We start from the raw sequence: 18,171 nt of genomic DNA, 5'->3' as shown, positions 1-18,171 counted from the left end.
TGTTGATGAAACTGGTCTTTTCTGGCAATATGTACCGGGAAATACCTTGGCAACCTCTACAGAAAAGGCTCCAACTGGTGTCAAAGATTCCACAGCAAGACTAAAAATTTTAGCGTGCGCAAATGCTGCAGGAACGCACAAGTGCAAAATTTTTGTAATCGGAAAACATGCACAACTCTGAGCATTTAAAGGAGTAACGATTTTCCCTGTTATATATCGCGCAAATAAAAGAGCATGGATGACACAAGCGTTCATGAATGATTGATTTGAAAATCATTTTATACCCAAGGCTCAGCGACATTTGAATTCGGTTGGTTTACGTGATAACTCAAAAATAGTCCTTATTGTTGACAATTGTTTGGCGCATACTTCACTTAAAGTTTTAGTGAAAGATAATGTATCTGTATTACTCTTCTCTCCAAATTGTATGTCTATCATTCAGCCTATGGATATGGGAATAGTGCACGTGCTGAAATGAAAATATAAAGTAGCATTTTAAAAATCTATGTTAAATTTCTTGAACAATGCCAAGACTATTCAAGACTTTTTGAAATTTTTTAGCATAAAATCTGCTGTGTGGAGCATCGCAAGATCATGGGAGGATGTGTCTCCAGATACGTTAAAAAAAGCTTGGCATAATTTATGGCCAGCTACCATATTTCATGGTGAGTATGATGAAGATGATAGGCACGAATTTGAAGGTTTTCAGACATCACAAACTAAAGGTGAAGTTTTCCAGTTTTTGGGTTTTGTAAAGAAATGTGGACATGTAAAGAAGCGGTAATAAATGAAGATGATATAACAGAAGTCTTTCATTGCTACGACAATGCCCCAATCATCAATCAATTAACGGACGGTGAAATCTGTTGGTTCTAAATCCAGAAAATACCACTTCGGATAGCGAAGAAAGTGACAGAGAGGTTATTGAAAACGAAAAAATTTCGATTGACAAGTTAGTCGGTATTCTTGACACAGCAATTACAGGACTTGAACAGTGGATCTTTGTAACTGAACAAGAAATTATGTCTGTTTATAGAATTAAAGAGAAAGTATTAGCACAAAAAATGAAGCAACTTAAACAACTTACTTTGAAAGATATGTTTAATAAAGTAAACAAATAAATATTAAGCTTTTTTTTTGTGTAAATTTTGATGCCCTGTAGATTATAATTGCTCTTTATTTCATAAATTACGGTTTCATATTTTTAATTATATAATTTCTGCATGCCATCTTACCAGATTTAAACTGATGATCTATAATCCGGAAAAACCCCTAATCCGGAATAGCCGAAGTCCCAACGAGTCCGGAATGATCTATAATCCTGACCTCAAGGCCACAAACTTTTTTTTGTATGCTTTACGCATGCGCGCTTAATGTATAATGGACGGGATAAGCTAAGCTAAAATTATCTTTACTGATTCTGAGGTATTTCAGTTAATGTTGCAGATTGCACTGTTCCTTAAGAGGCAATAAATGAAGTTGATATAATAGAAGTTTTTCATTGTGACGACAATGCCCCAATCATCAATCAATTAATGGACGGCAAATCTGTAGTATGGTTCTAAATCCAGAAAATACCACTTCCGATAGTGAAGAAAGTGACAGAGAAGTTATTGAAAACAAAAACAATTCCATTGACAAGTTAGTCGGTATTCTCGACACACGAATTACAGGACTTTGTAACTGAACAAAAAATTATGTCTATTTATAGAATTAAAGAGAAAGTATTAGCACAAAAAAACGAAGCAACTTAAACAACTGACTTTGAAAGAAATGTTTAATAAAGTACACAAATAAATATTAAGATTTTTTTTGTAAATTTTGATACCCTGTAGATCATAATTGCTCTTAGTTCATAAATTACGATTTCACATTTTGAATTGTATAAATTATGCATGCCATCCTACCAGATTTAAATTGACGATCTATTATCCAGAATCGCCTGACGAGTCCGGATTATGGACTTTGTAGTGTACTGGACATTAAAAGTTACTACAAGCTAAATTAAATTAAATATAAGAAAAAAATACTGAAAGCTTTCTGGTTTCAGATTTTATCCCCAAAGGAACCTTTTTTCCCCATTTTCTTACACTTACACTTACACTCACACACACACACACACACGCGTTTCAAGAACACATGAGCGAAAAATATTTAAAAACAGCATATCTTTAGAATTTTTGATAGGCAATCTTATGTGCTAGAGAAAAAAATATTTTGCCCCCATATAGTGTTGCCACTGCTTGCTTTGAAATTGTTGAGCTTCTTAATAAAAATTTTCTTAAAAATTTGAAAAAAAAAATATGAAACAGACAATAAAACAAATTCGAAATTTGGGCTTCCAGATGCTCATATTTGGGGAGAGGACTATGTTATTTAAAATTTGATGACTCGAGATATCACTGTTTTTTCCCAATGCGAGAAACATACATACATGCAGATTCTTCACTATTGAATTTCTTTAAATACAATACAGAGCGATAATATTTGCTGGCAACAATCTGAAAAGTGATGCAACACTTTTAGTGATTCAGAAACCATTTTAGCCTAAATGGGTATTGGTTCAGAAGGGCTATTAGAATCGAAACGGCATTGCACCCATTTCGATACTAATAGCCCTTCTGGACTAATACCCATTTAGGCTAAAAAGTTTCTGTAAATATTGTAGCCGCCATCCTTTTTAGATGTAAAAAATTTTTCCTTTTGCATTGACTTTCAGACAGTTAATTATAAAATTTTTAATTTTACTCTGCATTTCTTTTTTACTGTTCTCAGCAAACAGTTTTCATTATGATTTTCCATAATTTTATTTTGCATTTTTATTATAATTAATTTTATTAATTCATTGATAAATTGTAAGGAAATTCATGCTAGTGGCAAACCCCATCCTGACTTAGTTTCATGCCACTACAGAGAAGCTTTTAAAAATATAACAGTACAATCGACGTTTCCAAACTTTACTCATGGCAACCATTAGAATCTTCAAGCATGTTTTTGTGATACAGCCATTCTGAATTCGTATGTGGTTAGGGCAAAATGTAAGTAAAATCTAGAATTAATTTTGGCCTATTAATATGTAAAAAAGGGTCAATGATTATTAGACTTTTATTTGTATATTTCTTTCATTTCATTTGCTTCTTAATTTTTATTTACGTTTTTCATATATTTTTCATTTACCCTTCTTTTTAAGTATTGCTCTGTATGAATACTATAACAGTTTTTATTCATTTTTTTAAATGAGTTGCAACTAATTGTCTATAATTGCATCAGGGAATTATTTTTCATTTCCGAACTTCATTATGATTTAAATTCAGATTTTCTGAAATTGATTAGAAAATTTAAACAGGGATTTTGTTCAGAAATGCAACCTTCTTGAATTGCTATTGTTTGTATGGGGAGATTCTAATTGCCCTTGATAAGTCGGGATCTTCCTATGGAATCGAAAACGTTTATCTTGTTTTAATGCTTTAAGTAAGCATTTTAATTACAACTTGGTGTTTCATTAATTACATATTCTAATTCTTAATTTCCACAATAGCACATTTTAATAAATTTCATTACACATTTTTAGGAAATAATTTTCATTTAGATGTTCTCTATTAAATTAATGTTTTTGTATGACGATCATAATATGACTTTTGTTTAGTTCTTTCTTGGTTGATTTTTTCTTTTACATTTTTCACAACTTGAGGTTTAAGTAATTCTTCAGATGCAGGAAGAATCGTTCTTGTTCTACTCATAAGTCGTTGAGCTGGTGATCCTAGCATCTCATTAGTTGGAGTGTTCCTATGAGCTAACAAAGATAAATAAGGATCTGCATGAGCTTTCTTTAACAATTTCTTCACCATTTGTACTGAACGCTCTGCTAATCCGTTCGACTGTGGATGGTATGGACTGCTTGTTATATGTTTAAATTGGTATTTCTTTGCAAATTCTTTACTTGCAAACTGAGGTCCATTATCAGATAGATATCACTATCAATGGTATACCGTATCTTGCAAAATGAGATTTCATGTAACTGATCACTGTCTGACTTCGAGTATCCGGTAGTTTGGAGATTTAAAAAAAGTTGGAATAGTAATCTACAATTAATAAATATACATCTTTGTTAATCTCAAATAAATCTGTCGCAACTTTATACCAAGGTAAATTGGGAATTTCATGTGGTATCATAGGCTCTCTTATGTTTTTGTTCTGGTATTCATTACATATAGAACATTTTGAAATTTTATCTTCTATCTGCTTGTTCATAAGTGGCCAAAACAAAACATCTCTAGCTCTTTTCTTACATTTTTCTATACCAAAATGACCCTCATGAATTAAATTTAACATTTCCTTTTGCATATATAAAGGAATAATTACCCTTCCTCCTTTGAAAAATAAGTAATTTTCCAATGTCAACTCATCTCTGTAGTCCCAAAATACTTTGATTTGAGGTTCTACCTGATGTTTCCTTTCTGGCCAGCCTCTCAGAATATATTTCTTTAAATACTGTAGTGTAGCATCACATTCACTTTCTTTCTTCAATTCATAAATTTTGTCATCAGATGCTGGAATCAGTGTACAAATTTCTGTATCTTCATCATTATCTTCTTCTGTTATATTCAAATATGCTCTACTCAAAGTGTCTGCTATTAATAAGTCTTTTCCCTTTTTGTATCGTACATCTAGATCATATTTTTGTAAATTTAACAGCATTCTTTGCAATCGCTGTGGTGCTTTAAAAAGAGGTTTCTTAGTTATGCTTTCTAATGGTCGATGATCAGTTTCAACTGTAATACGTTTGTCATATATATATTGATGAAATTTAGAACATCCAAAAGTAATAGCTAAAAGCTCTTTTTCTATCTGAGCATAATTTTTCTGACTTTTTTTTAGAGCTCTGGAAGCATAAGCAATTGGTTGGTTTTCTTGTAGTAAAACAGCACCTAATCCTTCAGAACTTGCATCTACTGAAAGAGTTACATCCTTATTAACATCATAAAATTTTAATACGGGTGCTTTTGCAATCAATTCTTTAAGTGTTTCGAAAGCTTTTTGATGTGTTTCAGTCCAGTGCCAGAGAACATTTTTCTCAAGTAACTGTCTTAATGGTGCAGTAACAGTACGAGTTAAGTTAGGAATAAATTTGGCTAAATAATTAATCATTCCCAAAAATCTTTGTAGCGAAGGCACATCTGTAGGTTCTGGCATTTTAAAAATTGCTTCCACTTTAGAAAAATCAGGTTTTAGTTCATTTTCATTTAACTCGTGCCCTATATAATTCACACGATTAACTTTTATTTTACATTTAGCCTTATTGAACTTCAAATTATTTTCTCGTGCTCTCTGGAGTACTTTTTTAAATCGTAGCTCATGTTCCTTTTCATTAGATCCCCATATTAAGATATCATCTATAATACATTCAATGTCTTCTAGACCTTCTATTATTTGGCTTAATTTTCTTTGGCAAATTTCTGGAGCTGAACATATGCCAAAAGGTAATCTTTTAAATTTATATCTGCCAAAAGGTGTATTGAATGTACACAAATTACTACTTTCTTTGTCAAGCTGGATTTGCCAAAAAGCACTATTAGCATCTAAAACAGAAAATATTTTTGCATTAGGCATTCTAGTGACAATTTCGTCAATGGTTAACATCGGATAATGTTCTCGTTTTACAGCTTTATTTAAATTTCTAGGATCTAAACATATTCTTACTTTGTTCGGTTTGACAACTGTGACCATTGAATTTAAACATTCAGTTGGTTCTCTTACTTTCTCAATAACATTTAAATTTTCCATTCTTTGTAATTCTTTCTTAATTTTATCACGTATAGCTATGGGTATTTTTCTTGGAGGGTGAATGACTGGTGTTACATCGTGTTTTAACTGGATTTTATATTCTCCATTCAAACAATCTAAGCCTTCAAATACATCTTTGTATTTCTCCAGTAAGTCTTCAGTGTAAACAGACATTACTTTCTGAATCAAACCTAGTTGCAAACATGATTTTAATCCTAATATAGAAGGTACTTCTTTGTCAATAACTTGGAATTCCACAACATAATTATTTTTTCATATTGGCAGTTAAGTACTACTTTTCCTAAAGTATATATTTTATTCCCAGAGAATGTAACTAATCTTTTAATTTCAGACTTCTGTATCGGAACATTTAGCAATTTCACTTTGCTTTTAGAAATAACATTGCACATTGCTCCAGTATCTAACTGCAAATTTAGTTTACTTTTATTTACATTAATGTCAGCAGTCCATTTCTCTTCCTTGTTATCTGAATTAAGGTTTAATGTGCCAACATAAAATTCTAACTCTTCCACAGAGTCATGATTTATTAATTTAATTTGTCTATCTTTTTTATTTACCTTGACTGCTTCATTTTTTATTATATAGCTTTTACACTGATTCGCGAAATGATTTGCCTTTTTACATTTATGACAGATTTTTCCATATGCTGGACACATTCGATACTCATGAGATGTTCCACATTTAGAACAAACTTTTGTCTTTTGTTTATCGGTATTTACCTCTTTGTAGGTATTCTAATTATGTTTACTTAGTTTCTTTTTCACTAAGTTTACAGCAGTTTCCTCATCTTTTATGATTTTCATTTGATGTGCACTTATTTCAGCAGATCTGCATATATCAAGAGCTTTTTCTAATGTTAATTCTGTTTCATGTAACAATCTTGCTCTCACTACATCATCTTTAATACCACACACAATTTTGTCCTTTATTAAACTATCCATTAATTGTGCAAACTCGCATGTTCTAGCTTTATTTTGAAGGTCAGTTACGTATTCATCTATGGTTTCTGACGCAGTTTGATTTCTAGTAAAGAATAAATGTCTTTCATATGTAATATTTTTCTTAGGAATAAAATATTCCGTAAATTTTGTTTTAATTTCACTTAATTTAATTGCTTTACCCTCTTCTATAGGAAATGTATTATATATTTCAAGACCATGAATTCCTATTACATGAAGAAAAGTATTAACTCTTACCTTCTCTTCTTTATTATGTAATCCACTAGCTACTTCATATATTTCAAATGATTGCAGCCATTTCTGCCAATTCGAAGCTAGATTTCCATCAAATTTCATCGGCTCTCGTGGTTTTAAAATTTCCATTTTGAAAGCAAAACACTCCTGACACCATATAAAATTATGAGGGTGCAATTTTAGCTTTTAGAAATTATTTATTTACAATCTTAGAATGTATAATCACAGAGAACTGCAATACCAGCATAGTTCTATTTTCAAATCTGTATCCAAAAGTGTTTCCAATTACAAGTTACTAAATATTAAATGTTACCATTTACAAATTATAAAATATTACACAGCTGTTAGCAGTACTTACTTTAAATAGGACTTCTGTAAATTATCTCCAAAGAAATTTGTAGGCCAGTACCCTCTTTACTTTTCAATACTGCTTGTATCAAAGTGAATTTTAAAAATGACACTGCTCAAAATGACTTACATGTAAATTTAATGGCCAAAACTAAAATAACTATATCTTTGAAAAACATACAACTGCATTTACCTAATTACTTGCAAAACATGTAACATTAAATATGTTGAACAAACCAAAAATAATCTTAATCTTAGAATTGATAATCATATGTCCCAAATTAAAAAATACTGTTACTTTAAAAATAAATAGGAATGAGAAGCAAGACTTTTCTAAAAATAATAGTATCATCACTGCAGAGCAGGAATACATTAAACAACTTCAACAAGATTGATCTTCAAATTCTTGATATTGTTACTAAAACAATAATATCAAGATTATTTCAAGAATCTCTGTACATACATGCTTAACACCTTATGCACTCAACACAGGAGATCAGGATAATAAAGAATCTACAAAGTCCTCAACCTATTGCTAATTTAGGTTTTGCTAAAAAAAAAAAAAAAAAAAAAAAAGGTGTTGCAAAAACAATAACAACATTTTAGCAATAAAATACTCAAGTTACATTCAAACATTTTTCAATTCAGCAAATTTTGCTAAAAATCTAATTAACTAGTAGCACACTTGTAACTTGCTAACAATCCAGAAAATTGGTAATACATGTTGAACTGAAAATAGTTCTTAATGTTCATTAGCCACTGCATTCAATATCAATAACTAAGCAAAATATTATTAACAACCTGATTCCAGATTTTTGTAAATATCAAGAAAAAAATTAACACAAATTCACATTACTCTAAAATAAATTTCCTTCCTCCTATATGCGACCAAGTTAATTTCCATATCTTTAAAAATCTTCCAAAACACTTCTCAGGAATTGCAGCACATATCATACCATCTTTTAAACATAAAAAATCTTTAAGCCACTGTATTACAAACCACCATAATCTAGACTCTACTGCAGCCTATTTAATACTGTAGTATGACAGAAAAATTTCTGTTTCTCAATGAATATCATAACAGCATCATCACTGGTAATTTAGGCATTGACCAAATTTCAATTAAGAGATGGATTAATTACAAAAATGTTAAACAGAACTGTTGAAATTAGGAACTAAATTTAGACCAGTCTACAGCATTAAAAACGTACATTGCCTTATTAATACTTAGTAACCTCAAAAACTCATTACTAAAACAAAAAATAAACTTTATCTACCAAGTAATACATTTCTAGAATGAAAAGGAAAGTTTTGAAGAAAATAAAACATATACATAAATTTAAATTTTCAAATAATTCAAATAGAAATAAGTCTAACAAATTCTAGCTCTTTTGCAAAAATTTACTATCACTAAAGTAGATAAAGCAAGTAACAACTTCAGTATTATTTGAAAAAAATACTACAGCCAGCTAATAGAGGTAGAACTCAATTAACCCATTACTTATTGAAAACACTAAAACATGAAATCTACATTATACACGAGCTTAATGCTTTTCACCACAAAATTAAAATTGCAATTCCGACTGAAAACAGGACATTTTCTAACCTCTATGCTCTTCTCAAATTCCATAAAACACCACTTAAATTCAGATATATTACCAATAGGACCAAAAATCATAAAAAGAACACCGACGTCTTATTTGCACAAAAACTTAAAACAGTTAATGACTTGATTTTTAACTTTGCTAGAAAAGAGCACAATTTTTGTTGGAGCATTAATAAATTCACAATTATTTCTATTATTAAAGAACTAGAAATTAAGAAAGTTAACTCCTATGATTTTGAGAATCTGTATATTCTTCTTCCCTTACCAGAAATTTACAAAAGTCTACTGCAACTGCCAAACTTATTTCCAGAAATACTTTCAATAATTAAAATAGATAAATGAAGAACTTACCTCAACTGCACACTGTTTAACAGCTATATTAAATTTACTTGGTGTTACAAAATTTAATAAAATTTGAGAACACCATTTTTATACAGTCAAAAGTCATTAATCCGGACTCGTCAGGACTTCAGCGATTCCGGATTATAGATCATCAGTTTAAATCTGGTAAGATGGCATGCAGAAATTATAAAATTAAAAATATGAAACCGTAATTTATGAAATAAAGAAAAATTATGATCTAAAGGGTATCAAAATTTATAAAAAAAAAGCTTAATATTTATTTGTTTACTTTATTAAACATTTCTTTCAATGTAAGTTGTTTAAGTTGCTTCGTTTTATGCGATAATACTTTCTGTTTAATTCTATAAACAGACATAATTTCTTCTTCAGTTACAAAGTTCCGCTGTTGAAGTCCTATAATTGCTGCGTCAAGAATACCGACTAATTTGTCAATCGAAATTTCTTCGTTTTCAATAACCTCTGTGTCACTTTCTTCACTATCGGAAGCGAAATATAATGATGAGGAATTTGATTTAAATCATATCAAAGATGGAGTACATCGAGATGAAATACTACATTTAGTAAGGAATTATAAGCCAAATAAAATAAAAACATCTGCCCTGAAGATAAGGATAGTGCTGACAGATCAACTTCCAATTCATTGCGCGTCCCGCCGCAGAGCAGCGTGAGATTGATAAACAGATTTCGGAATGGTTAGATAAACAAAGGATTATGCCTTTATCCATTTTTTGCAGCAATTCCACTTTTTGTTTGATGGACATCAAAACATACTTTTGCTTTGTAGATCCTTTACATATTAGTAAATATATATCGGAAATTCTATTTGACATAATCGAAAGTTCAAGCTTACTGTTATAAAACTGCTCTAACAGTCTGCAAAAAATAATAAGCCAGATCCAATTCGAAGATTAAGGAACAACGCAATCTGCAACATTAACTGAATTAGATAATTTTAGCTTAGCTTATACCGTCTGTTATACATTAAACGTGCATGCGTAAACGTATTATGCGCATGCACACACGCATATTCACAGCCGTAAAAGTCCTACGCGCATGCGTCAACGCAACGCATGAGCAGAAAGTTTGTAGCTTTGAATTCCGGATTATAGATCATTCCGGATTATGGGTGTCCGAATTAACGACTTTTGACTGTACAAATAAATGGCATTCCTATGGGTATGAAATTCTCGACACAGCTTTCTGACCTATATTTGTTTACTAAAAAGACTTTCAGTTTCAACAAACTCTAGACTCAGTGAGTTTAAATCTTTTTGGAAATGTCTACAGGTACATTGACGATATAATTAGTTTTAATAATTATGATGCCAGAGAAAAATTTCCAATATATCTTTCTAGCTTAAAAATTAATAAAGCCAATAAAAATCAATAAGATATAGAAAAGCTTGATATGTCTTTAACTACAAAATGATTAAACGTAAAGATAAAAGAAGAATTTTTAATTTTTCTGCTATTAAATATATCAAATTAATAGGATTAAAATATTTTTTTTCAAAAGTTTGCGACTTAAAAGGTGAGATAGCTTTACTCACAAAAGTAGTTACAGAAAGTAACATACCCACACAATTTATTAATTATTTTCTTACAAAAGCTGGCATTGCATATAAAATTTAATTAACTAGCAGGTAATGATAAGCTCATCCAAAACTGTAAAGCAGGGTAAGAAAGGATGTCCTGTTATATTTGACGATTTGTTTATTTTGAAATTAAACTATAAAAAATATTTCCTTTTGCACTAAATTTCAGACACTGAGTTAATTATAAAACTAACAATTTTACTTTGCATTTTTTCTTTACAGTTCTCAGCAAACAGTTTTTACTATGATTTTCTGTCGTTTTATTTTGCTGAACTGTCAAACTGAAGAAAATTCATGCCAATGGCAAACACTGTCCTGACTCAGTTTCATGCCACTACAGTTTTAAACTGTTTGCTGAGAACAGGTGCTGTTAGTAATGTAACAGCAAAATGGACCCTCCCAAACTTTACTCACGGAACTCTTAGCTCCTTCAAGCATTTGTCTGTGATACTACCATTTTTAATTCACTTTCAGTTAGGGTAAAATGTAAGTAAAAATCTACAATTGTTTTTTGGCATATTAACTGCAAAGAAAGCCCAATGTTTATTAGACTTTTATTTGTACATTTCTTTCATTTCATTTCCATCTTAATTTTTATTTCATTTTTCCTTTACGCTTCTTTTTAAGTATTGTTCTGTATGAATACTATAATTATTTTTAGTCTTATTCATTTTTAAAGTTAACTAATTGTCTATAATTACATCAGGAAATTATTTCATATTTCTGAACTTCTTTAAGATTTAAATTCAGAATTTATAAAATTAAGTAGCAAATTTTTAATTTGAATAGGGATTTTGTTCAGAAATGCGAAATGATGGAACACAATCCACTTGAATTGCTGTTGTTTGCAGGGAGAGAATCTAATTGCCCTTGATAAGTTGGAATTCTCCTATTGAATCAACAATAATTCTCTTGTTTTAATTCTTTAATTCCTACTTCCAGTTTCCTTATTTAAAAATTCCAATTCTTAATTTTTACAACAGCATACTTAACTATCTAAATTTCACTTCACATTTCCTAGCAGATAATTTTCATATATATATATATATATTCTCAATTTAATGGAAATGTATATTTTCCAAATTGCATTTTTGATAAAATTGTTTCAAATCTGTGTTAATTACCTGGAGAAATAATCTTCATAACCTTTTTTGCGGAAGGGATGTTAATTTTATTCTCAGCTCTTGTAATGCTAGATGGTATGACAGCAGTTAATGGTGAAACAGAAGGCACAATATGTACTACTGTCATAGGTCTTGGACCGGAAAGAGTTCTCATTCCTTCACGAGGCAGCAAAGGTCTCTGAACAACCAAAGGTTTTCGACGCACTCTGCATCCTCTCCTTGTCCCAGGCAGAAGTTTCTAAGATGTAAAATGATGATAATTATCAATAATGAATAAAAAAGGAAGTATAATAAGGAATAACGAATACATACAAGTGTAAGACATGAAAACTACTACAAGAATAGTTTATAACAGCTACACAAAATATTAAAACCAATTATAATAAAATCAATTATAAAATAGAATGTCCTACTGACTACATATTCATTTATATATACAATACTGTATGTTCTAATCTGCATTGAATGAAACATTTTGCAGCTGCATGATAAATCTCCAGAATATAATAGCCATACAAAATATGAACTTGCATACAAAACAATAATTTTATAAGAATGTATAATTTACCCAAAGTCATTACCTGGTCTTTATTTTCACAACTATTAGTCATAGACATATACTTCCACTTACAAAAATATTTAAAATGATGCAAATATTCATGTTCAGCACTTTTAAATTACAAGAAATAAATTTTTTAAAAATTATGAAATCTAACTTTTTATAAGTTTCTCAGGAAAATTTTGTACTCTTTACAGGGGAAGGAGGGAGAAAAAAGAGAGGAGGAGGAGAAGGACATCCATGTGCTAAAAATTCACTGAGACATTTAATTTCCAAATTTGTGATATTTGACATAATTTTCAATTTGCATTGACAGGTAAATTCATACATAAATTTGATTAATCTAATTTCCTCTCTTAAATTCTAAAATATTGAAATATTTTTTAATTACTATTGTCTTTAATTCATAATTTTATTACATTTGGTATGCCAAAAGAATTTTCATACAAGTAATTTATAAGTTTTCCGTCCTGTTTAAAAATATTTTATTAATTTCTAACAAAAAAACTCCTTATTCATGGATATTCATGGATAATTACAAATATGTTTTCAATTTTAATCAATGCAAATTATATTACAGGTTGTATACATACCAAAACAGAAGCCCAAAAGTCTTTCATAGAATACAAATTCTGAAATATCCATGTATAAGATCTCTATTTTGAATAATTAACATTGATCAATATTTTTCAAAATAATGTATAAGGGCGAGTCAAATGAAAGTGAGCCAATGCGAATATATGACAAACAGAGTACTTTATTTAAAGGTAGTCTCCATGAACATTGAGACATTTATCCCATTGACAAATGAGCCGGGTGATCCCCGTCTCATAAAACTCCTTGGGCTGTCGATTCAAAAAGTCTATAACCGACTCCTTCACGGCGGCGTCCGACACGAATCTGGTACCCTTGAGATGTTTTTTCAGTTTCCCGAAAATGTGAAAGTCGCATGGCGACGAATCTGGGCTGTATGGAGGATATTGCAGCGTGTCTCACTTGAACTTTGCCAGTTGTGTCTTAACCACATCAGCGACGTGGGGACGAGCATTGTCGTGTAGCAAGATCACACCATTCGTCAATCTTCCAGGTCGTTTGTTCTTAATTGCGACACGCAGCTGATCCAGCGTTGCACAATATCACAAACTATTGACAGTCTCTCCACGTTTAGCAAATTCAATCAGTAATGGCCCCTGATGATCGAAAAAAAAAAAAGTCAATAGCACCTTTCCCGAGGAAATGACAGCCTTTGCTTTCTTTGGGGGGGGTGAATTCAACAGTGGCCAATGCGATGCAATGTTCACCGTACACAGCAGTCATACGGCGACTAATTTCATGTTGGGAAACACCTTCAGCTGTCAAAAACCTGACCACACCACGCTGTTCCTCTTTTGGAGCGTCCATTATGTCACGCTACCGTCTTCAACTCCGTGTAAAAGCGCCTTAAAGAATTTTAACCTCACACTTTCGCGCCACTTTCGTAAATGAAGGCTGTCTCTGTGCTACGCGCATGCGCCGCAGATGATGGACCAAACCATTCTTGCTGAGGAGGGGTTAGCTCACTTTCATTTGACTCGCCCTAATACATAGAAATGCTTGTTACTTAATTTCTTAACATCAGGAACCTTTTTCTAAACTTATATTTTATTTTTAATTATGAACAAATGCAAATATTCTGCTATTCTATTTGGTTCTGCCCGCAGAATATGATGTTTGATTATAATATCAAATATCTCTGTCAATTTTTGTTTCCGGTTGTTTTATTTTTAATGATGACTGAAAACTTTTCTAAATATAAATACAGGAACTGGAGAAACATAAAAAGTTAGATTTTGTATTTTTTACAAAATTGCTGTTATAACATTGTTCATTTATTTTCCTAAAATGCCTCATTTCATGAATTCTACAAATATTTTTCTCCTTAAAAAGCTGTATTTAATCCAATCTGTCACAATAGTAGGATACATATTAAAGATGGCCGAACATCATGAATCACACAATGATAATCTGCCTTTGTTTATTTCGGACAGTGAGTAGTTTTAGTTTACCATTTTTATACATATATTTTATTTGCACAAGAGATGCACCACTCACCTGCAAAAGCTGCATGTGGCTCATGAACAGTGCTATTGCCAGCCCTGCTGTACATGATTAAAACCTACTGCTTGTAAAACAATAAATAAATATGGTCTTATTTAATGCTTCCAATCCATATTAAATATATCAGATTAATAGCACTGCTTTAACAATTCTTTGCAAAATGCATTTCTTCCCACTCTAAAACTTTAAGGTTCAAAGGGCCATGGTATATATGAACTAAACACTTATTAACTAGAATTGATAGTAACATTGCACTGGAATTTCTCTTTGAAGAAACAACTGACAATCAAAAAGAAGTTCAAACTGTTCAAAAAGTTAGATACAAAAAGCTGAAAAGAAATCAACTTTAAAAGCCTATATATTTTTTAAAAACTATTTCAATTCTTTTAAACAGTACAGGAGTTTCACTTTTCATTCAGTCATTCTCTTCCTATTCCAAATTTAGCATTTACTTATTCTTTCACTTTCTCTCATAATAAAGAATGAAAACTACAATTGGCACGAGAAATGAAAAATCTACTTTCACATTCTACTCTCTCAAATTTAATTATTCTTTGTCACAGTTTATTATAATACTACTATTTTGACTTTTCTTCAACATGAAATGATTCTTAAGTCTTCAATGTGAAGAGGTAAGAGTCAAAAATGACTTTTCTGGGACACATTCCCAAAAACATGAACGACTCTCAAACAAGTATTTTTTTAACAAAATACATATGTTTTTACATATTTTTAGATATGACAGACTAAAAAAATTACAGGGAAATAAATCTTAAGTTTTCAGAATAAAAATGACATAAAAATGTGTTTTTAGATATGAAAAATGTCAAGAATAAAAATTTTGTTTTCTAAAATAAAAGATAAGCATGACTCAAAGTTTAAAAAACTTACACATTTTTAAGATTATTTTTCTAATTCGTAGGAATATTCTCCTTCATTCATACCTTTAACATTGAAATATACCTTTTTAAGATTCTTTTTCTAATTCATACAAATATTCTCTATCATTCACACCTTTATAATTGAATATGTAATTTCCATTATTAATTTTCTTGATTGCATTGTCAGAAAGTTTTCCATGATGTTTTTTAAGGAAATACTCTTTATCTTCATCACCTACTACAATTTTTACAATGCATGAATCTCCATATTTAGTTTCAATTTTTCTCAATAAGTTCAGACCCAGTCTCTAAATCTTTCGATTTTAGAGTTTTAGGGTAATATCCGAGATAACTGAATTCTTCCATTTACTGGTAAACATTTTTAAAGGCTTTTCACCAACAAGATAAATTCTTTTGAATATCATATAAAATTCCTAACCCTTTCAGCTAAATAACTTCATTTTCTTCCTTTTCAATTAATTATTGCTTGAAATTTTTCTGATAGTTCTTTTTCAGAAGCATCTGAAATAAATTTTTCATACAAATCATTATAAAGAGACTACATTTTTTCACGATTTGTAAAATTTAAAGCTCTAATATCATTTAATGATTCTTCCATTTATTTAGCTATTTTTTAAAAATCTAAAAGGCTAACCCAAAGGTATAGTTTCCTTAAAACTTTTCTTAAAGTTTTTTTAAATTCTGATCATTAAAAAAATAAAATTTATCCTGAAATTTTCCCATAAATTCATCTGACAGATCTTAATGTCTAGAAATACATTTCCAATCAATTCTATCTTTATTTTTCAATAAATTCTTCTGTTAATTCTTAATATCAAGAAATACATTCCCATTTGACCTTATCTTAAATTTTTCGATAAATTCTGTTAATTCTTAATATTCAGAAATAAATCTCCAAGCAAACTTAATTTTTCAATAACTTCTTCCGTAAATTCTTGATATTAAAAAATATTTTCAACCAACCTTACATTTAAACCTTTTCAATAAACTTTTCCAATAATTTTTGATTCTCAGAAACACATTTCCAACCAACTTTATCTTAAAATTCTTCAATAAACTCTTCTAATAATTCCTGATATTTAGGTAGAATTTTTTCTGCCATTTATTTAAAATTATTTTTAAAACATTTTTATAATGACCTAATGCTCTTGTATGAATTCAATTTTCTAACATAAATCTTTTATCATCTTTCTGAGATAAAGCTAATTTATTTACTTAGGTTGAATATAAATCATGTTTTTTACTTCTAATAAGATTCACAGTTCTATATTTTTCATTTTTATTGAATAAACAGCTTTTATAATCTTCAAAGGTAATTCTGTTGTCAACTACACATTTTTTAATTCCTTTAGATTTTTCAATTATTTAGTCTTCAGTTTTAATCCTACAAATTCAATAAATATTTTACCATTGTTTTCATTTTACTTAATACTTTTTTATTTTTTAAAGGTGCATTGTATCTAATTTTTTAGGATAATCTGATGTATGAATATAATCAATCAATCATACATATCATATCTTCATGAAAATCACATTTTAATATCATATATAAAACTATTGGTATCCACATAAAGTAATAAAGGGGACTTTAGGTTTCATAACATTATAACGAAAATCATACATTCAATGTTTCGGTAAATCTAAAATACACATTGATACATAAATACGCTTATTTAATTTTACATGTGTTTTGTTCACACGGACAGCTGCAAGATTTTTCACGTTCTATCTTTAAAATTTGGTTTTGCAATTAATTTTTTAACTTGATAATAACCAGCACATAATTTTAAATACATGCTTTCTCTAACATTTTCAATAGATTTCCAGATGGTCTATCATTCATTAATTTATAAAAGGCTTTCTCAGAATCATTAGTAGCATTTTCCCCTCATTTTTAATATTTAAATCTATATAATTTTTTAATCAAATCTGATAGTTTTAATTCTAAAATTCTATGTACTTTTTAAAATTTTACCCCCGTATACAGGTTTAAACTTTTATAATGTATTATATAATTCGTTTTATCATATAAAGTTGTTAATTTTTCTTGGTTAGAAGGGAATACCATTGGGAATTTCCCTTTGTGGCAGTAAAGGTAAATCTGAATGATAATCATGTCATTCTTTTGGATATTCTACATTAGAGGTCTTCAACCCGTGGCCCGCTGAAGGCATTTTAGAGGCTCACATTTGAATTTCAAGAAAAATTGCTTTGTGAGCTATTTTTTTCTCTTATTCTTGATATTTAAAACATTTTATTGACATGTTTGATATTATTTGTGGTAAAATTTTCTGAAAATGACTAATTTTTTAAAAATTTCACTTAACTTTAAAAATAAAAAATTTGACTACGCATAAAATCTCATTTCTGTAAAAAGTGTAGATTCTTATCTCTGTTGTAAAAGTGGTTAATTTCATTTGGTCTAAAGGACATAAGCACAGGCAATTTCAACAGTTGAGTGATCGCCGGGGAAAGATGCTTCAGCGCCTGTTTTATTTGAAGAGCGAAGTTCAACAATTCATAGAATCTAAAGGGAAACCTATTCACGAGTTGTGATGAGAAATGGTTGAGAGACTTTG

General features: G+C 29.9%; 1 protein-coding gene across 2 annotated transcripts in view; it reads right to left on the bottom strand.

Annotated features, from left to right (window-relative positions):
* crm (cramped chromatin regulator) overlaps positions 1-18,171 on the bottom strand; it is a 233,351-nt gene that overhangs the window by 62,617 nt on the left and 152,563 nt on the right. For both annotated transcript variants that reach the window (XM_085808035.1, XM_085808036.1), the window contains exon 13: positions 12,035-12,272. In XM_085808035.1, the coding sequence (XP_085664161.1) occupies positions 12,035-12,272 (238 nt within the window). The remainder of the gene's footprint in view (positions 1-12,034; positions 12,273-18,171) is intronic.

This window comes from Stegodyphus dumicola, chromosome X1 (genome assembly GCF_044657685.1).
Source record: "Stegodyphus dumicola isolate Sdum_Otavi_A_Nest chromosome X1, ASM4465768v1".
In the NCBI taxonomy this organism is placed as follows: domain Eukaryota; kingdom Metazoa; phylum Arthropoda; class Arachnida; order Araneae; family Eresidae; genus Stegodyphus; species Stegodyphus dumicola.
Note: the sequence above shows the minus strand (reverse complement) of the source record. Positions and strands in the feature narration are given on the sequence as shown.